The sequence below is a fragment of the Nuphar pumila genome, chromosome 1 (genome assembly GCF_984573655.1).
Source record: "Nuphar pumila chromosome 1, dmNupPumi1.hap1.1, whole genome shotgun sequence".
Classification (NCBI taxonomy): domain Eukaryota; kingdom Viridiplantae; phylum Streptophyta; class Magnoliopsida; order Nymphaeales; family Nymphaeaceae; genus Nuphar; species Nuphar pumila.
Window position 1 is genome coordinate 171,025,288 of NC_143249.1, and position 21,251 is coordinate 171,046,538.

At 38.7% G+C, this 21,251-nt stretch overlaps 1 protein-coding gene across 1 annotated transcript; it reads left to right on the plus strand.

Moving 5' to 3' along the window:
* The first annotated feature begins 735 nt into the window (after positions 1 to 735).
* On the plus strand, positions 736 to 19,405 carry LOC149851267 (autophagy-related protein 18g-like). Its single transcript, XM_089999608.1, has 8 exons — positions 736 to 1,515; positions 7,210 to 7,665; positions 7,775 to 8,221; positions 8,357 to 8,602; positions 8,683 to 9,537; positions 9,623 to 9,795; positions 14,473 to 14,591; positions 18,187 to 19,405. The coding sequence occupies exons 1-8, from the start codon at positions 1,324 to 1,326 to the stop codon at positions 18,531 to 18,533; spliced, it is 2,835 nt and encodes a 944-aa protein (XP_089855734.1). The 5' UTR covers positions 736 to 1,323; the 3' UTR covers positions 18,534 to 19,405.
* Positions 19,406 to 21,251: the final 1,846 nt, after the last annotated feature.

The window sequence follows — 21,251 nt, forward strand, 5'->3', positions numbered from 1 at the left end:
AGGTCAGAATTTCCATAAATATTTTTTATTGACTAGCTTGGGAGGTTTTCATTTCCCCACAAATGAGAATTTGATTTGGCTCTATACAAATGGTAATATGCTAAGCGTTACCTTAAGGAAAGCAGCCGTGTTCAAAGCGAGTCACCGCCACGTGTTCCCGATACGTCTCCATGCAGCGTGAACGGTGATATAAAGATCGATCGGCATCTACAGACTCGAACCGGTTCGATTTCTCGTCTCCGGTACGTGAATAAGTAGAACCGGGACATTTAAACCGGGTCTGGGTTACCTGAAATGGGTCCGGATTTTGGGGCACGACGAGAGAGCCACGTACCAGTCACCGAGAGGGTCCCACGTGTGAAAAAGGCAAGGCTGGCATTACGTCTTTCACGAGGGGGTTGGAGCGTCCGAAAGGCGGATTTGTTTAGGCCTCTATGGAATAGGGACCTCTCAAACGGATCCCACCGGTGGGTCCAACTTGGGGGCTCTCCAAAGATTTGCTCCGAGTCCGACCACGGAGGAGTCGCGGCCGAGTCCGCTCTGTGTGCGTCTGGATCACCTCTTTCATCCACAATGTGTTGGTCGAGTCCGTTGCGTCGCCAAGTCTTGGGCCGTCTCTGCAGAGGACCCGCATTGACCGAGTCAGGGGCGCGTGAAGTAGAACCGGACGGTCCGAGTCGGAGGGGAAGGTGCTGGGGAGGAGAGGGCATTACTCTCTCTCTCTCTCTCTGGCTCTGGAAATTTAAGTGTTTCCGCCCTCTCTGCCGCTTCCCTTCTTTCTCTCACTAATCACTTTCCTTTATATTTTATTGCCCAAATACCAATCTCTCTCTCTCTCTCAAATTTTGTATGGTACCCCAAAAGACTTCCCAGTGTGTTTTTTGTTGGCGATAACTCCCTTCCTTTTTGTCTTTTTTATTTTTATTTTTCTCCTTTTCTGAACCTTGATAATACAACAGCTTATGGTCGATCGATTGATTGATCAGGGCGTGTTCATCTGACAACATACGGGATTAGGATCAGAGAGGGACAGAGAGAGAGAGAGAGAGGAAGCGTGTTGCATAAAATCAAATTCCGTTTCTTGGTGAGCAAGAGAGAGATGTGTATGGAGCAAGTCATTCATTTCTAAGAGACCACCGTCGTCGTTATTTATCATCAACATCCCAATAGGACGTTTGTAGAGAAAGGCGTGGAAGATGGTTTCTTCGATGGTTGGGTTTCGGTTGTTGGTTGTGGGGAGGATGGGTTTGGATTCGGGTGCTGGTACGAGGTGTTGATTCCGGACGCTGATGGTGGTTTGGGTGGGGGTTCTGGCGTCGTGGGATGAGGAAAGATGGGAAGTCGGCGAGGAACGGTAGCGGTGGCGGTCGGTTGCTTCCGAATTCCATTCGGATCATCTCTTCCTGCCTGAAGACCGTCTCTTCCAATGCCAACTCTGTCGCTTCCACCGTCCGATCGGCTGGCGCGTCCGTGGCCGCATCAATTTCCTTCAAGGAGGAGGAGGAGAAGGACCAGGTCTTTGTTTTTTCAACCCCTTCTGTTCTTGATTGTTTCTTGAGGCTTTTCTTCGTCAAGCTGTTCATTCCTCGCATTAGATTGATATTTTGCAAATTGGGTATCCTTTGAATCGCCATAAGAACGGTTCTTCTTTGTGTTTGGAGGAAACAGAAGGGTTTCACGTCTTTCTGTTCTTTTTCTCTTGTTTATTTTTTGCATGAAGAAGATCTTGTTGTGGTGATATGATTTAATATTAACGCTAATTACTAGTACTTTTGACACGAGTATTGATGTTAGTGCTTGGTACAGTGAACGAGAACTATTATATTTCTTTTGCTTTTCTTTTCCTTTCTTCTTTGGTACAGCCAAAACGGAACGTCTTATTGTGGCAATTGTTGGAAAAGATAGCAGCAAAGGGGAAGTAGTGGAATCATTTCCCCTTTTGGTAGAGGTGTGGCTGCAGTGTTTTACTTTTCTTGATAATCCCCAATCAATGTTATAATAAAGGTTGTAGATGCTCGTAATGGATGAATGCATTGGCCAGGTGCGACCGTATCAAATAAATTAAATTTAAGAAAAACTTGGCGGAGTATCGAGGCAGATAGTGAGCGAATAGGAAAGGAGAAAAGTGAAATGCAGTCTTTTGCATAATTAGCGATGATTTATTATGACCAGATAATAAATAATTTAATCAAACTTTATTTCCAAGAAAGATTTCCCTGTTAATAATGGAAGTGGGACATCAACTGATTGAATAATAAGTAATCGCACATGTAAGAAAGAAGCAAGCTTTGCACTCAAAAGTTGGAAATTATTTCGACTCCACATAGTGACAGTCTCAATCAAATGATTCTCTCGAACTCATATGTGTGGCTTCCTTGATCATCGTTCAAATAGGAAAAAAAATTTCTGCTACTAATTGACTTGCTGTACAGTGAACGTAAGAAAGATCTCGTTCTGGACTGTTTGATACCATACTGTGGTGGTGATGGGTGAGTTGAGGGGGTAGTTTTCTTTTTTCAAGCAGAGTCAATTAAACTATATTTATGTGAAAAGAATTTAATGGAATAGATGATGGAAAAAGAGAATCATAAGTGGTTGAATCATACTATTTGTTGGACATGGAGGCCATTTAAGAGATCCATGGGTTATATCATGTCAATGTCTTTGTAGAAAAAAAAGTTTATTTATATTACATTTGTAGAATTCAGTATGATTTTTACTGCAACATTTTTGAAGTAACAAATTTGATTTATTTTTTCAGATTTTCTAGTGCCTACAGCCAATAGAACTATAATTCTGAATCATTGATATGTAAATCTCTTCACTCATTCATCTTGATGTTCTCACCTATACCAGTCTTTTCTGTGGTCGCTTTATCTTCCATTGATTCTTCTTTTATTGTAGCCATTTTCCAGTATTAAAGAGAAAATTTTGTGAAAAATAAAAATCAAACAATTTGAGTTTGATTATTTTAGATTTTAAGTTTGATCGCCTCTTTGATTTAGGATTCTTTTCTTCCCCTAAGAACTAGGAATGTTGACAACATTAACATCTGTTCATCTAATCAATTCGTAAGATTGAACATCCATTCAACCTCTGACCGGAGAATGGACACAAGTGTTAAAGATGATATTGGAGACTTTCAATTCATCCAAGTAGTATCTATCTAGAAATAATAGAATATGTTGACTGAATTCATTATTTTCTTAAGCTTCATGATTTCATAAGCAGAACTCCCTGTGCAGTTATTAGTTGTTATTAAAGATGAAAAGTCTGAACATGCAAAATATAGTTGTAACCAGGGTTATCGGAAGCGCCATAGGACTTGGGGAAGCGTGAAACGCGGCGCTTCTGAAACGTGCTGGGAAGCGCCAAAAAAATTGAGAAGCACACTCCCCATTTAGGGGAAGCTCGCTTATCCTTCGCTTCCTCTTCTTTTTTCCTTTTTTTTTCTTGTTTTTCTTTCTTTTTTTCGCTTTCCCCTCGCTTCCACCTCACTTCCTAGGTCTCTTCCAGTTCGCTTCTTAGGTCGCTTCATGTTCGATTCTGTTCTTGCTTTCGAGACGATTCCTGGTTCGCTTCTAAGTCGTCCCATGCTTCCCGCTTCTTAAAATTTTGGAACTGCCTCGCTTCCCGCTTCCCGAATCGCTTCATGCTCCTGCTTCCCAGACTAACAACTCTGGTTGTAACTGCCTTACTGTATTGTATTGCAATGTTGTTGCCCTGATTTGGTTGGATTTTAAGGCTCTTAATTTTTAATTGTTATTCATCTTATTTTAGTTGCTCATGATAAAATTCAAACTTGAAATTCCTTGTCTAAGATGGAGTATGTACACCTTTCCATTACATTATGTAAATGTGAAGCATAGCTTTAAAACACATCTTGAATCATCAAAATCCAAAACTGTGCATGAGTCCAGTTGATGTAGAATCATAGATTTAAAACTTTGTTCAGCCAGTTTTTGCATTTTGTGCCTGTTTATACAAATTTGATTTTGTCTTGATCCAAAGTGTAGCTGTGCCTTGGGTTTGAGTCATTAACTTCAGTGATCACTGAAGTGTTCATGGGGCTTTGTCCATTCTTTGACATAGGATGATAAACCTTATTCAGTGAAGGATAAATAATAAATGGGACACTGTTCTTGAAGGAACTTGTAGGAATGGTGGTTATATTCAAAATATCTGAGGCAGTCATATGCATGATCCATACAACACCTACTTTTTTCATGTTGATGCAGCCTTGCAAAACAAGATTAAGGAAAAAAATAGTGTGGGATCAACTAGGTATGGTGAGCCTATACCCAACTAAGAGTTTTGGACTTATCTAATCTGGAAACGCGTTTTTGATATAATAGTCTTTTGTATGATCCATGGGATGGCCTACTCTATGACCTTACACCTTCGACTATACAACTACCTTTATTTATAGAGTGGGAGAACCCTGGACTCCAAACTCCAAGAAAAGTTGCAAATTGGTATGAGTCAAAGTCACCTTGGTCCATATTAGTTTACACTTTACAGATGGAAGGATGACATGGGCTTTAATGTGAATCTGCCCTCAATCCTCCCATGTTTTGCATCATTGGTAATGGTTCCTTTTTCTTTTAGATCAAAACCACATTGTGGAAAGTTTTCATGGGGAAATCTTTTATGCAAATTCGGATGTGTATTTGCAATTTTAATGAGATGAACTCTCTCAAAGAAAAAAGTGAATCAGAATAGTTTGGTGAGATGTTCGTGATCAAACATACATACGTGCAGTGTGTATATATTTCAAAGTGGTCTTTATTAGAAGGAATCTTGCTGATACACAATTTAGGTGGAGGATACTAAAGGATGGTATTCTATATATTGTACATTGCTACCAAAGTTATCTGAAGTTTCTTAGATAGGTGGAAAGGAAGCACAATACTCCTTGCTTTTGAAACTTGATAGGAATTTCGATTCTCCCATGCTTCATCCATGCTTTTCCCTACATGCTTCCTATGCACTTTTCTCATGCTTCATTTCATGTTTTTCACATGCTTCCTCTTACAATTCCACTCGCTTCCCATGTGCTTTTTCTAAATTGGTAACCATCATTGTAAAATTTTAAGAAAAATTAAATCCTCACATTGAAAAATTGTGATATTTAAGAACAATCATTTTTATTTTAGTTTTTATTCGCTTTATGTTTGATTCCTATTTCGCTTCCCATTCGATTCTTATATCGCTTCCTTTTCCATTCTCGTTTTGCTTCCTATAAATTTTATAATGCCTCCCTTCTCACTTCCACTTCCCAAATTGTTTCCCATTTTTGCATCCTAATCTGACAATGTTGGTTTCCAGGCAACAACGTTGCATCTAATAACTACTTCATGCTTATGTCATATCCATGCATACGGAACATGGACATGTTAATTGCATGGGCAGCAGGAAGATTTTGAACCAGGGTTACCAGAAGCGCCATAAGGCATGGAAAAACGTGCTTCCCCAAAGCATGTTTCGGAAGCGCAAAACGTGATGCTTTCAAAACGTGCTGGAAAGCGCAAAAAAAATGGGAAGCATGGTTTCCATTTAGCTTCCCCTAAATGGGAAGCTCGCTTCCCCCTCGCTTCCTAGGTCGCTTTCGGTTCACTTCCTAAGAGATGATTCTTGGTTCGCTTCTAAGTCGTCCCGCGCTTCCCGCTTCTTAGAATTTTGGAAATGCCTCGCTTCCTGCTTCCACTTCCATGACCGCTTCCCGCTCCAGCTTCCCCAAGTGGCAACTCTATTTTGAACCAATGTCGTAAAAATCTTACTATATTGTATGATATGATTTATTGAACTATTGCACCTTGATATGATATGATGCATTCCTTCTGTAATAAAAATGGAGTATACTAAACGTGCATGGCACATGTCGTATTGTACCATATTATAAGATATGGCTTTTCTTGGTTGTTGGGAACCAAACTTTTTTCAACAAAATTTGTAAAATTTTCTTCCAGTTATGTTAGGTTTTTCTGCAACTAGTATTTTGGTATTTATCTTATTATACACAGTCAAAAAAAGGTTCTTGCATGTTATTAATTATAGTGAATGACTAGGACTAAACATAGAGGACGAGAAAAGAGAGGAAAATGATGAGTGCAGAGAAGAATGCCCATCATTTCATTGTTGCTCTTGCTGTGATTGGTGAAAACAGTCAATGAGAGACATTGATAAAACTTTGCCTCCCCTTTTTTGTTGTTTGACAATTTGCACTTAATTCGTTTTCAATCTTATTATAGTGTTTAGCTTAATACTTATGGTTTATGCTTGTTTGCAATTATACATGGTGTGGTTTGTTACTTGTTCTCAGGTTTTTTGTATAACTCAGCAACAATGAAGCACCGTCACACAAGCAATTCACCTAGCCTTTTTGTTTCATGTCCTTGTCAAGATAACATGATGCTAATGTAGATTGCAAACACTTTATGAAGGCACCAAAAACTATGTTGGACATGTTCATCACCATGTCCGTGACTTATTTTGTAAAGTCTGAGCCTTTTGATATTACTTGATGATTTTCTATTTGTAATGTGGTTGACATGAGTATATTTAATCTTGACTCTTGACAAGGTAACTTGTAATTATGCAATGGGATTTTGTAAGTGTGTTGTAAAAATTAAATAGCTCTTGTATTGAAAAGGACTTCAAATACATGTTTATTGTACACCATGTCATACTGTATCATATACACACACATACACACATATATGTATGCATTTATTCCTTTAAAATTTTATTAATTAACAATAAAAACCATTTAAAGTTTAATTTTTATATTTGACTGAAAAAAATAAAACAAATATGCATTAGCAACTTGAAGGAAGGAGATGGACGGTCATGGTCAATTGGAACCTTTTTTCCCATATATATAGGTTGCAAGGTTTAAATGTTCTCTGATATCCAAAGATTGTAATCATGAAGTTCAGAGTTATTGCTAACTTGGCGGTAGTTGGACAGGACAGGATCTGGAAAAAGACAAACCACCTGAGTGGTTTCCCACTAACAACATTATGTAACCACATCTATTACTGTAAATAGGTAGGCACCTGTGTAACCCCAGTTGCCTTAGTAAAAAACAAAAAATATTATGGGATAATTGAAACATTATCAGGTATTTTCCATCTTATGCAGTTATGTCTGCCATAAATATAATTTTTTGGATGCTTGCGTTGTTTGAAACTGTCACTGATCAAACAGGTACTGTGGGCTGGATTTGACAAGTTAGAGCTTGGCCCTTCTGCTTTCAAGCACGTTCTATTGCTTGGTTATTCCAATGGGTTCCAAGTTCTTGACGTTGAAGATGCTTCCAATGTTCGTGAACTGGTGTCAAAGCGTGATGGTCCAGTCACATTTTTACAAATGCAGCCTCTTCCATCAAAGTCAGAGGCCGGTGGTGGCTTTATAGAATCACATCCACTGCTCTTAGTTGTTGCAGGTGAAGCAAACGGTACTACCTTGGTTCAAGGTGGCAGTTCTGGTGGAAAGTTACGGGATGGAACAAGTTATCCTCAAGAACCAAATACTTCCATTTCGACAGTTGTGCGGTTCTATTCCCTGAGGTCTCACAGCTACGTGCATGTTCTGAGGTTCCGTTCTACAGTTTACTTAATTCGTTGCAGTCCACGAATCATAGCTGTGGCATTAGCGGCACAAGTAAGCATTATTATCTTCTGGGTGCCAGAAAAAATTATTCTAGTGGATATCACAAGTTTTATTACAATATATGTTCTTGGAAGTCTGACTTGGTCTCCTTTGGTGCCAGATATACTGTTTTGATCCTGTCACTCTTGAGAATAAATTCAGTGTAATTACTTACCCTATTCCCCTGCTGGGTCAAGGAGTCACGGGCGTTAACATTGGGTATGGTCCAATGGCAGTGGGACCACGGTGGTTGTCTTATGCTTCAAATCAGTCTGTAATATCAAACACAGGTCGTCTTAGTCCCCAAAACCTCACTCCCTCTCCTGGTGCCAGTCCATCAACTTCACCTGGGAGTGGGAGCTTGATGGCCCGGTTAGCCATGGAATCAGGCAAGCACCTTGCTGCTGGTTTGATTAATATTGGAGATATGGGCTATAAAACTTTGTCTAAATACTGCCAAGACATCTTACCTGATGGTTCTAGTTCACCTGTTTCATCAAATGGGAGCTGGTCGGTGGGCAGGGTTACATCATCTGCACACCCAAGTGAAAATGATAATTCTGGTGTGGTGAGATCTTCTACTCTGACTGGAAAATGCAGTTCTCTTTAATCTTTGTATGATGTATCCACTGCAAAATTCCATGTGATTAGTAGAAGAGTATTCAGTTGATAATTTGATGATTCGAGAAATCATTTACTGCAGGTCGTAGTCAAGGATTTTGTGACAAAAGCCACTATTGCTCAGTTTAGGGCTCATACCAGTCCGATATCTGCTCTTTGCTTTGATCCTAGTGGCACCCTTTTGGTAACTGCATCTGTACATGGAAACAATATAAATGTCTTCCGCATAATGCCATTGCGGGTTGCTGGTGATCCAGACTCTGTCTGTTATGATTTGAGTGCATCACATGTCCACCTATACAAACTATATCGTGGAATGACCTCTGCAGTAAGAAATTATGATGCTTATGATAAGTTTACATTTCATTTTTGGCTTGAAGTTGACTATTACATTTTCATTTTTAATAGGTCATACAAGATATCTGTTTCAGCAACTACAGCCAGTGGATTGCAATTATCTCATCCAGGGGCACATGCCATATTTTTGCATTGTCTCCTTTTGGTGGTGAAGTAGCTCTTTACTCACATGCTTCTTGTGTTGATGGTTCAGCCTTGTTTCTTGATTCCCCATCACCTTGGTGGTTACCTTCTGGATCTTGCACGTTGAATATGCGTCATCCTTTGCCACTGCCACCACCTCCACCTCCACCCCCTATTACACTTTCTGTTGTAAGCAGGATAAAGAATGGTTGTGGTGGATGGCTTAATACAGTTAGTGGACCTGCGGTTACCTATGCAGCTAAGAAAAATGCACCATCTGGTGCCATTTCTGCAGTTTTTCACAATTCAGTACACCATGTTCCTCAGTCAGGTCGTTTAAAATCTAATTATTTAGAGCATTTGTTGGTGTACTCTCCATCAGGTCATGTCATTCAACATGACCTCCTTCCTTCATTCAGCATAGAATCATATTGTAATAATAATCACTCGCCAAGAACTGTTGCTGGGTCTTTGGGATCAAATCAGGATGAGGACTTTAAGGTTGTTACTGAACCTCTTCAATGGTGGGATGTTTGCCGAAGAACAAATTGGCCTGAAAGAGAGGGCAATATAACTTCTATTATATTTGATAGAGTAGAGAGCAGCAGAACCTCTACGGATTCCACTGATTGTGATGATACACAAACAAATTGCTTGAAAACATTGAGCAATGGGGTGGATGGAAAAGATCTTCATAAGACCAATGAAAGTTGTCGCCTATATTTATCAAATGCTGAAGTACAGATAAATTCAGGAAGGATTCCCATATGGCAAACATCAAAGGTGGATATTCTATTTTTATCATGTTTTTGCCTGGTGTAAGTGTTTCTTTTTCTCTAATTATATTTTTCAATTTGTTTTTCTCCAGATCTGTTTCTACGTAATGAGTTCTGCAATGACTAATGGGACAGATGGTCATGACTGCTCTGGTGGAGAGATAGAAATTGAGAAGGTGCTTGTTCAAGAGATTGAAATTAGGGAAAAGGATTTATTGCCAGTCTTTGACCATTTTCATGGCTGCCAATCTGATCAAAGTGTTAGGTGAGTTTAAGGTTATCCATTTTTTGAGATCTCTTCTTTGTTTCTATCTTTTAGTTCTTGTAAGGATTCATCAGAAAACTATAATGTAACATGTGCACAGCTCCTTTTTCATTTAGGATTCTAGAATTTAAATGTTAGATATGGCCAGCCCTATGATTTTGACAGATGAGCTTAAAATAGATTTTTCTTTCATGAAAATAGTCTATTTCTATGGTAAGGCATAAATGAGTTTTCCCTTTTGGGGAGAGGCACGCCGGAAGGATTGTGTATGGTTCTTTAGAAGTTTTTACTCCAGTTGTAAGTGCCTCTGGTGCCTTCACAGAAGTTTATTCATTTATTCAAGCACACTTTTATCCTTATGTGTTTTGCTGATATTATTTTGCTGTTTAAAACCTGATAAACAAGAAATTCTGTATTTGTTTCATTAAATCCTTCCACATGTAATTCCTCGTTGTTTGCTTAGCTCCTTGTTCTTGTCCAATGTCAAGAGTAAACTTTCATGTCACATGGTTTACTGGAAGCTTTGATAAAACACATATTATGGAAACCTATCACTTCGAATCTCATTTGAAATAACTTGCTTGGTGCCCAGCCTCTGCTTAATAACTCCAATATCTATCAGATTGACTTTCCCAAGTTGTGGATGTCTTTCAAGTGACAACTGTTCTGGGTTGATGCTTGTACATTTGAGAGGTACTACTTGTCCACACCAGGAAGCTTTGGGTAATTTACAGTGGGGACACTGATGAATGTTCCCACTTATGTATCTCTGGATGATGAGAGCCAAAAGATATTGAATTCTTTTTCATTGCACATTCCTCTTCATTTATTCTTAATGATTTGTTTGAAAACTTGTTTCGCCTCCCCTTGACCTTGAGAACCTCATTGCCAACAAGAATATCATGAACTGGTCAGTTCTAATTTTGTTGAATCTATTCCTCCTGTGGTGCTTGTGAGTTCCTAGGAATCTTTGAAGATACTTGGCCAGAGCTGATTTTCTTATAGTTCTAATGTCAACTAGGATCATCCATGCTAGGAAATTATGGATGTGAGTAGTCCGGACTTTCCATGGTTTTCTAAGCAACTAACTTGTTCTCTCCCTCTCAACCTTTAAGATCCCATATTCACCAAGATGTAAATGATTTGGTCAAGCATAGATATCTCAAATGCTATCTTGACAGAAGAAGGAACTCTTTCCTTTAACCCTTGGGCTTTTGTTGATGAGGTCTGGAGTCCTCTTCCTCAACCACTCTTGTTGTATATCTTTAGGGTACGTTTGGAAGTGGGAAAATAGTAGGAAAGAAAAAATTGCAACTTTTCCATCAGCTCCAAACAAGATAAATTTTTTGAAAGGAAAGCTTTTCTAAACAGTCTGATTTTTTATGGGAAAAATTCACCTGGGAGGGTGGAGGAATTTTTTCTATAAAAATTTCTTTTTGCATTAGGGACACCATTCACCCACAACACATCTCATTCCATGGGATGCCATAGGAAGAGCTTCCTCCATCTTTATCTTCCTCTCACCCATCGCCATTTCAGGTCTCTCTCTCTCTCTCTTGGGTGTGGTCGGTCCACCTCTCTTTCTCTCTCTGATTTTCTCACATTTTTTTCACTCTGTTTTTCTCATGCTACACAAACAAGCAAAAAAAATTCATTTAGAAAAGTTATCATATCGAAACTTCTCGTAGGCAAATTTTTTTGTTCCTATGAAACTTCTTATTGCTTCTGAACGCGACCTTAATGGTTCCTTTCCCCATAAAATCCCTTTTGCGGAGTTGCATGGGCATCATTTACTCCCAAGAATTTGCTCTTTTCCTAGTTGTTTATTATTGCCTGTCCTTTTTGGTATGTGGTTATGGGCAATGTTACTTCCACTCCTACTGAGTTAAAGATATGAGATTCTGATTACAGCTACTTGTTGTATTCAGCATTAATTGCGGTCGTATTTCACAAGCTTTCTTGATCTGTGCAGTTTGGTCCTAACCAGTTGATCATTCGAACTGTCCTAACGGCTTTGAAAAGTCATAGTTGCAAGTGTTTTTTGCTTAATCTGAACCTGTAAATGTGTTTAGTTGTCTACAAATGCCCATTTGGTAAAGAACATGACTTGAATCAAATTAATTTAAAGAAACAATTAAATTTTTTCACTGTAAAGTTGGACACATTTAGAAGTGGGAAATGATCGAAAAAATGTGACTGGAAAGAAAAAGGTACAATTTCCCAAGTATTCCAAACCAGAGAAATCTTTTTCACATGATCATATGCCAAGCCTCTCTCTCTCTCTCTCTCTCTCAATTCAATTGCAAATAATTGACTTTTATCTCTCTAAAAACACTTTAGAATGTGAACAATAACTCATTTAGGATGGTTAGGGGATAAGACTGGATCACATACACACATGCATCCATATATATATCACTTATATGTTATGCATTTTATATCTTCTATATACTCATTTCGAGTCGTTATCTTTGTAGTCTAAATCTGCCTTATGTTTTTGTGTGTTTTGTGTGCACTCACAAACACACATATGGATTAATATTTTCTATACTTGACTAGCAAAACAGACTTTTTTTCCAAAAAAAAAATGTTTTTTTGAGCTTTGTAAATTTACAAAGATTTTAGGCTGTTGATTTTTCAAACTCAATAAAAACCTACTCACGGTTGCGAATAGACGATCCAAGAGCCGATCCCTATGAAATCAAACACGTAGATCACATCTGTATGGTCAGAATTATCTAAAAGCCCATTTTGTAGGTTCCCATCTCTCTCTCTCTCTCTCCTTATGTATGTATAGGTTTTTTTTCCCCATAATCATCCTTGCCTTATTGGCCAAAGGCAAAATCATCCTTTGCTTTATTTGGTTTTCCAAAATCATCCCCCCTCTTTTCATTAACCTTCTACATGCATCCTTGAGGTTTATTCCCATCAAAGAAGCTGTTTAACCTTGATGAAATGACACTTTACCCCCTCTCTGATAACACCATTTCTGATTGTTCAAATCTAATGGATGCTTTCTAATACCACAATCTCCCAAATGTCAAACTTTCTGCAGAATTTCTATGGGTTCAACAAATTGGTTAGAGTAGATTGGACTAAGAGAATTATTACGGTCTATAAAAAGATCAGAACCCTACTGTGGTCTAAACTTGAAATATGGCTAATTGTTCCCTCCCTCACTTTTGGATGCTCAGATCAACTAGGCTGATTTGATTTGATCAGTTCCCAATGCGCTGATATAAACCTCAACTACATTCTGTGGCTCAGGTTGTTGGGTTCTAGATGGCCCCAATTCCTCTCTTGGTATCTCTAACACCATGCAAGGACTCGCCTATATTAAGTGATTTAATGGAGGGGCATAGAGAGGAGACAAAGTAGGAGATTTTGATGCTTGAATGGCACATGTGAGACTCATCACTCATCGGGTGTTGGGCACAACTAGTATTGGCTCTACCTCTCTCCATCGGGGTACTCAATGAAATTCTATGGTTTTTAGTGTTTCGGTGGTATTTCAGTCTACAGTTTGAAAACACCATCTACAATCTGATGAGTCCTTATTGCTGCATACAACGTGATGGGGTTTCAATTAAGGAACTACCAGTACAAGGCAAAGAGAGCTGGTAGTGCTCGTAACTCGTAACCACTTCCTTATCGAAAACCAGGTCTCAGAATTGCTGCAAAGGACCGAGTGATTATGACACAAAAAGGAAAATAGGAATATTTATGTCATTTTGATGTCATTGAGCATGGTTCAACTGCTGTTTGACGGTAAGATGAAATTGTTCTAGAATCCAAAAAGGTAGGGATCATTATGGAAAAACACTACATAAATATAAATATAAATATGAATATAATAGATAAACCAGAGTTACCGGAAGCGCCTAGGTAAAAGGGGAAGCGCGGAACGTCGCGCTTCCGAAACGTGAGGGGAAGCGTCCCCCTTTTTTGGGAAGCGCACTTCCCCCGCGCTTCCCCCTCGCTTCCCCATTTTTTCCATTTTTTTTTCGCTTCCCCCTCGCTTCCGGTTCGCTTCCTAGGTCGCTTCCGGTTCGCTTCCGAGACAGTTCGGAATTTTCTTCTAAGTAGTCCCCCGCTTCCCCGCTTCCTAAATTTTTGAAAGTGCCTCGCTTCCCGCTCCCGCTTCCTTGACTGGTAACTCGGAGATAAACCCATCAACGTGCTTCCCTTACCGTGACACCAAAGCTGAGTGTACTGGTGTTCAAGGGGAACATGGGTTTTTTACACCAATGAGCTTGCAAGTCAGTGAGGTGGTTATCCCCGGTTATCCGAAAACATATTCTCATTTTCAGTGAAGTTCTTTGTAGTCTCAATATGCCCCGTGTGTGTGTGTGTGTGTGTGTGTGTGTGTGTGTGTGTGGACACACACGTTGCACAAATACAACCTTGTTGTTCCCATACTTTATCTCCTTATGTTCATTTTTTAATGGAATATTCACAGGAGGAGCTATACCTGCGTAGCTTGTAAAATGTTTATTTAGTTTTGAGTAAAATTCAGTTTGTTAGGGTAAATTGTGCTGTCCTTCTTTTATTCAGCAAAAAGCCTTTGCCTATGGTTCCCTTGCCTTTTGTTTCTCAATTTAACAATGGGACAAAAAGCACCAATACTTTTGATACGTTACTTTGATGCTTGCTTTTTGTTGGATTTCTTTTTTCCAGGATGGGTGTTCCAGGAAGATATGCTAGTGCTTCATCTTTTGATGCTCGGGATATGAAAAGATTACCCCAGGAGAAAAATATTTCTGAATCTCATGAACTAATGAATAGCACAATTGCTGGTAAGTGAATTGATTTAGTCATGTCATGATTGGGTGTATTGACCCATCTTGGTAAGTCTTATGGATCCAGTGCACTGGATGATTTTTTAAGATCCCTCCTGAACTTGCTGGGTAGTGCTTCCCTGGTCAGCTTCATGGTGCTCTAGCTCGATGTTAGGGTGGACATGTGTGAGCCCAGCCCAATGGTCTTAGCAGGCTTGGCCCATTTTGGAGTTAGCTTAGTCCAAAATGAATCTCATGAACTAATGAATAGCACAATTGCTGGTAAGTGAATTGATTTAGTCATGTCATGATTGGGTGTATTGACCCATCTTGGTAAGTCTTATGGATCCAGTGCACTGGATGATTTTTTAAGATCCCTCCTGAACTTGCTGGGTAGTGCTTCCCTGGTCAGCTTCATGGTGCTCTAGCTCGATGTTAGGGTGGACATGTGTGAGCCCAGCCCAATGGTCTTAGCAGCCTTGGCCCATTTTGGACTTAGCTTAGTCCCAAAAGTTTGCCCAGCTCACATGTCTTCGTGGCCATGAAGCCCTTTTCCACGTCCTTTTCATATGTTTATGTATTATAATTTGTCATACACTATAATAGCCCTCTCTCTCTCTCTATATATATATATGTATATAGGGTTAATATTTGGTGCTATTGAAGGCACCAAACTATATGGGATCAAATCCTGGATCATGTTATTTCAATCCAAAAATATGGTTTTTTTGAGACATGAGATTTTAGTGCACTGTGAACCGTTTATTTTTGAAACCCTTAAAAAACCTGCTTATGTGTCACAATCATATGATTTAAAACTAATTTCCCACTAAACAAACCTTGTAGTTCACATCCGTAAGATTTAGTCTACAAAAACTATGATTTTCAGTTCAATAGTTCCAAAAAATCTAAAAACTATTTGGTGCCTTCAATAGCACCAAATATTAACCCATATATAGAGAGATGCTAACCACCAGCTAACCAAGTTTTTGAAGTTTTTTTTTCTTGTTTTCCTTAAATCTGACAGTACGAATGTGTTGGACATGGGTCGTTTTTTATAAGGTTCAAAAAATCAACGGTTCAAAATCTTTGTAAAATTTTGAGGCTCCAAATGCCATTTTTTTCATTGAAACACATGATCCAGGTGTGAATTCCTAGTAAATTGACCATGCCCAACACATTTATGGGGTTGGAACCGCGAAAAAATATCAAAAAAGCTGAATAATCCATTTTTCATGTTTTATATATATATATATATATATATATATATATATATAGAGAGAGAGAGAGAGAGAGAGAGAGAGCTGCTAATCACTTCTCTAGCTAACTGGGGTTTTGAAGGGTTCTTTCCATGTTTTCCTTAAATCTGACTGTACAGATGTGCTTGACATGATCAATTTACTAGGGAATGATACTTGGATCATGTTTTTTTTGATAAAAAACATGATTTTTTAAGCCTTGAATATTTATGAAAAACTTTGACCATCTATTTTTAAACCTTATAAAAACCTACCTGTGTATCGGAATCAGATGATCCAAGAGTTGATTCCTATAAAATCAAGCATGTAGAACACATCTGTCAGATTTAAGAAAAACATGAAAAAACCCTTCAGAAGCCCGGTTGGTTGGTGTTTAGCAGCTACTAGGGGTGGCAATCGTGTCGGGTTGGCGAGTCGACCCGACGGGTTGGCGGGTCAGCATACCTCAACCCGAACCCGGCCCGTTTAATAAACGGGTAACCCGACATGACCCGCCAACCCATTTAATAAATGGGTTGGGTCGGGTTCTCGGGTTGGCGGGTCGACGGGTCGGGTTGGCAGACGGGTCGGCGGGTTGCCCCGCCCGCCTAACCCGTTTATTAAACGGGTCAGCCGTGTTGGCAGGTTGGCATACCCCCAACCCGAACCCGACCCGTTTAATAAACGGGTTACGCGGGTCGACCCGTTTATTAAACGGGTTGGCTTAAGCCCAACCTGAACCCTCCTAAGAGGCGGGTTGGCGGGTCGGGTCAGGTTTTGCCACCCCTAGCAGCTACCGCCTCATATATATATATATATATATATATATATATGTGTGTGTGTGTGTGTGTGAAAAATATTTGCTACTATTGAAGGTAAGAAACTAATGAGCTAGAAACCATAGGTATAAGTTGTATGGACTCAATCTAACCACATGGATGTGTTCAACATGGTTTGTTTGCTAAGGATCAAGCCTTGGATCATGTTTTTTTGATGTAAAAATGTGATCTTTTGAGTTATGCAATTTTCGCACATTGTGGGCCATTGATTTTTGGACCTCTTTAAAAATATAATTACTTGTCATAATCACATGATTTAAAACAAGTTTCCTACTAAACAAACCATGTGGATCACATCTTTAACATTTGATCTACAAAAAATTATAAATTTTTCAAGAAAAGAGTGATTTCTAGTCATTAGTTCCTTACCTTCATTAGTAACCAATATTTAACCATATACATATATATATATATATATATATATATATATATATATATATATATATATATATATATATATATATATATATATATATATATATATATATATGGTGATATTGAAGGCACAAAATTATATGAAACTATTGAGCTGAAAATCATAGGTTTTATCTTTTTTTTTTTAGATTGAATTCTATGGATGTTATCTACAAGTTTTGTTTAGTGGGAAATGAGTTTTGAATCATATGATTGTGACACATAAGCATGTTTTTTAAGGGCTTCAAAAATTAACAGTCCATAGTTCACAAAAATTTCATGACTCAAAAAATCATATTTTTGGATCGAAATAACTTGATCCAAGGTTTGATCCTTAGCAAACAAACCATCCTGAACACATCTATGTGGTCAGATTGAGTCGATAAAGCTTGAACCTATGACTTCCAGCTCAATATTTCCATATAATTTTGTGCCTTCAATAGCACCAAATATTAACCCATATATATATATATATATATATATTACAAGGGAGGGACCCTCCTTTTTCTACCTGTCCCCTTTTTGCATAGACATGGTTCTGCTTTGGTAGCAGAGGTGCGCCAAGTGGGCTGGGTGATCCAGGCTTGGTCCAGTTCTGGTGTGAGACTAACTTAAATAGCTTGGACTGGGCTCAGCTTGGTTCAACAGCCTGAACCAGCTGGTGCTCACCCTACTCGATGCATGCCTAACCTGATGATTTAGGACCCGGCCCAGTAGAAGGGATAATGAATAAAAAGCCGATACTATCTTCGGATTGGCTGTGTGTTTTTTGTTTGTTTCCAATCAAACATTTAAAACATGCTGCACTTGATTCCCACTAAAATGTGATTGAAAAAACTTAGTCTTTTTACTTCTGTTAAGATTCTCCAAGAACCTGTGATGTGCTTTCCTCAAACCGTGATGGTTATTTGGGGCCACAAGATCCTGCTGTGCTTCTGTCTGTGTAGAAGCCAGCTTGTCTAGAGTCCTTGCATGTTGCAAGTCAGATGAACCACAAGCCAAATGGATTGGATTCTTCAAGAGGTAAAAACAGAGTAGCCAACCCTAGTAATCACCATACTCCTCGTGTGAATGAGAGGGATGAAAACAACAATGTTTTGACAAGTGCTGGTTTGCTTGCAGAGACTCGGTCACCTTCTATTAGAAGCCAAGTTGCAAAAGATGACCTCACTGTTGATGGTGTTGAGAGTTGTACTGGAAGCTCAGTAACATCTGAACCTAATCTATCTTACTTGATCCCACACTTGCATCCAGAGTCTGGGTCTGCAGAGACAAATGCCTCTCTGGACATTGTCCATTATTTTCAGGAGGGCTACTGTAAAGTATCAGAAGTAGATGGATGCCGTAAATTGACTGAAGTTGCTGCTCATGTGGATGATAGCAGCAGCAGCAGCAGCCATACTATGAAGGAGAAAACTGATGATCATGATCACGATGATATGCTTGAAGGAGTATTTGCCTTTTCCTGAAAAGATAGAATCCAAGCTAGAAATTATCCTATTATCTTTTTTTCACATTTCTTCCCAAATTCTTTCTTTGTATGGAACAGGCTGATCAGAACATTATCTCATGTGGAGCAGCTTAGTTTTATTCTGCCCTACTCAGTATACTCATAAAAGGAAAAGAGAAAAAAAAATCTGTTCGGAGGTTGTTTCTATCTTGAATTAAGAGCAAGGTTCTCTGAGGATGTCAATGGGTGGTCGGATTAATGCTATACCACAGTGCTAGCAGCTTATGCAATTTTTTTGTGAGGCATTTAAGAGTCGGTTAAACTTCTGTGCTCCATGTCTTATGATTGTTTACTTTATGCTTGCACTAACTGTGCCAATTTCAAAATAAGGGTATTAAAACAAGCTCATATTGCGTGCTTTTAATGGCTTCTTGATCTCAAGGCTTGCCTGGACAGTATGTGACTTCAGTATATGGTGGTTGCGAGATGGCAGTCATTTGCTGAGGCCTCAATCTCTTGTACATGCTGTAGATGGTGATTCATAGTCTATCGGCTAGTCTTTTGCTGCCAAGAAGGGAGGGGGTTCTGGAATCTTTGTATATGCGGTGGAGTTTGATTCTTGGTCCCCTGGCAGAGATCGGAGTTCATCTCAGTGATGCTCCTCTATCATGAAGGAATGTGGAGAGCAGACTGTTCTTTATTCAGATTTGTTCCTCGCTTTGGATTTTCTTTTGTATCAAATCTTTGGTTCAAGGCTAGTTTAAGCTGTTAAAACACTAATCTCCTTGATTGTAAGTAAAGATTCTCAGTGCTCCATATTAAGTGTTTACTCTGTAAATGCTCTCTCTTTTATCAACATGATGATAATAAGCTTTAGTCCCTTACTTTCGATGGATGTCAGCCTGTTTTGCAATCATTTTATGTCTCTTCGTTCTGTCTTATAGAGGTGAATATGCATCTGTGATCACGGAACTGTACCCGGTGTTGCATCACCTTTAGGCCACACTTGGTAAAAAAATCCATAGGAAGGTAAAATGTGTTCACATTCAAGGAAACAAAAAGAAGTACCGGAGTTTGTGAGTACAAAGAAGTACTCTTGAGACTTTCTGGGTTTAAAACGCCCACGAAGGCTCGGCTCATGTGGTGGGGCCAATAAGTTGAGACGCCACTAACTCGGTGATCAAGGTGGCGTGGGTTCACCCAACTTTTTTTGGTTTTAAGGTATTTCAAGAGGTACATGGTTTTAATTATTAGTATTATTTTTTTTTATGACAAGAAGCCTTCACCTAAACTACGACCACTACACAATCAGGTGCTAGCCGAGTTTGATCAGACACCTTTATTTCAATGCCTTCACAACCATCCTTCATTTCACAATCTAATGCCTTCACTATATATATATATATATATATATATATATATATATAGAGAGAGAGAGAGAGAGAGAGAGAGAGAGAGAGAGAGTAATGGGTCAGTGCTTAACTGCGTGGTATATGGATTTTTTAGGCTTTTTCATTTTAATTTTTATAGGGATCAGCTCTTGAAGTGTTTGATTCCATGGGTGAGTTTTATAAAAGTTTGAAAAATCAACGGTCCAAATTTTTTGTAAATTTTTGAGGCTCCAAACATCATTTTTTTATCGAAAACACATGATCCAGGTGTGAATTTTTAGTAAATCTACCATGCCCAACACATTTATGGGGCCGGAACCGCATAAAAAGCACCAGAGAAGCCCTAAAAATCCATTTAGCATGCAGTTTAGCACTAAATGGGTTTAGCATGGACACATTTTCCTATATATATATATATATATATATATATATATATATATATATATAAAAGGATGTCAATGGGTCAGGTTTACCCGGACTAAACTGTATAGGGTTTAGGTATGGTGACAAATAAGAAAACCCGATTAAGATAATACATGGACTTGGGTATAGTTTTTGAAAAATCCATTTAACACGCAGTTTAGCACAAAATGGGTTTAGCATGGACACATTTTCCTATATATATATATATATATAAATGGGTCAGGTTTACCCGGACTAAACTGTATAGGGTTCAGGTGTGGTGACAAATAAGAAAACCCGATTAAGATAATACATGGACTTGGGTATAGTTTTTGAAAATTACTTACAAATTTCAATGTAAAAATGATAAAAAATATTATTTTATCGGGTATGGTTCGGGACTGGTTCATGTAGTTCTTATCGGGTCCGAGTATGATTTTTCTTATAATAGACCCTGGTCCGAACTCGATACCATAATCTGGTTCAAATCTGGTTTCACCTGGGTCTGAATAGGGGCAACTCAAGAGAAGCTGAGGCCCTAGTCGAAGCCTTTAAATGAGGCCTTAAATTTTTTTCATCGTACATAAAAAAATTTATTATTTATTAAAGGGGTTGCACCTTTTTTTCTTACCGTATTTACTAATTGTGTTCATATATATATATATTCACTAATTTTTTTTTATTATACATAAAAATCTTATTATTTATTAAAGGAGTTGCACCTTTAAAATTTGATGAGATTTGAGGCCACTACAAAATAAGAGGCCGTGGGTGATAGCCTCGAATCTCAAAGAGGCCAGCCGGCCCTGGGTCCCAACCAAACCCTATCCATTGACACCCCTATATATACACCAATGGGGGCTCTACGTGGTTGGTAAGAGCTGTAGGCTTCTGGTTGGACGTTGTAGGTTTAAACCCAAGTGGTACGGTTGAATAATAAAACT

What these genes read in the sequence shown, in the direction of transcription:
- LOC149851267 (XM_089999608.1), top strand. Translation starts at nt 1,324, where the DNA reads ATGAGGAAAGATGGGAAGTCGGCGAGGAACGGTAGCGGTGGCGGTCGG. An exon ending in AGGAGGAGGAGAAGGACCAG is followed by an intron (nt 1,516 to 7,209) that starts GTCTTTGTTTTT and finishes CTGATCAAACAG; the next exon opens with GTACTGTGGGCTGGATTTGA. An exon ending in AATGAATAGCACAATTGCTG is followed by an intron (nt 14,592 to 18,186) that starts GTAAGTGAATTG and finishes GTTTGCTTGCAG; the next exon opens with AGACTCGGTCACCTTCTATT.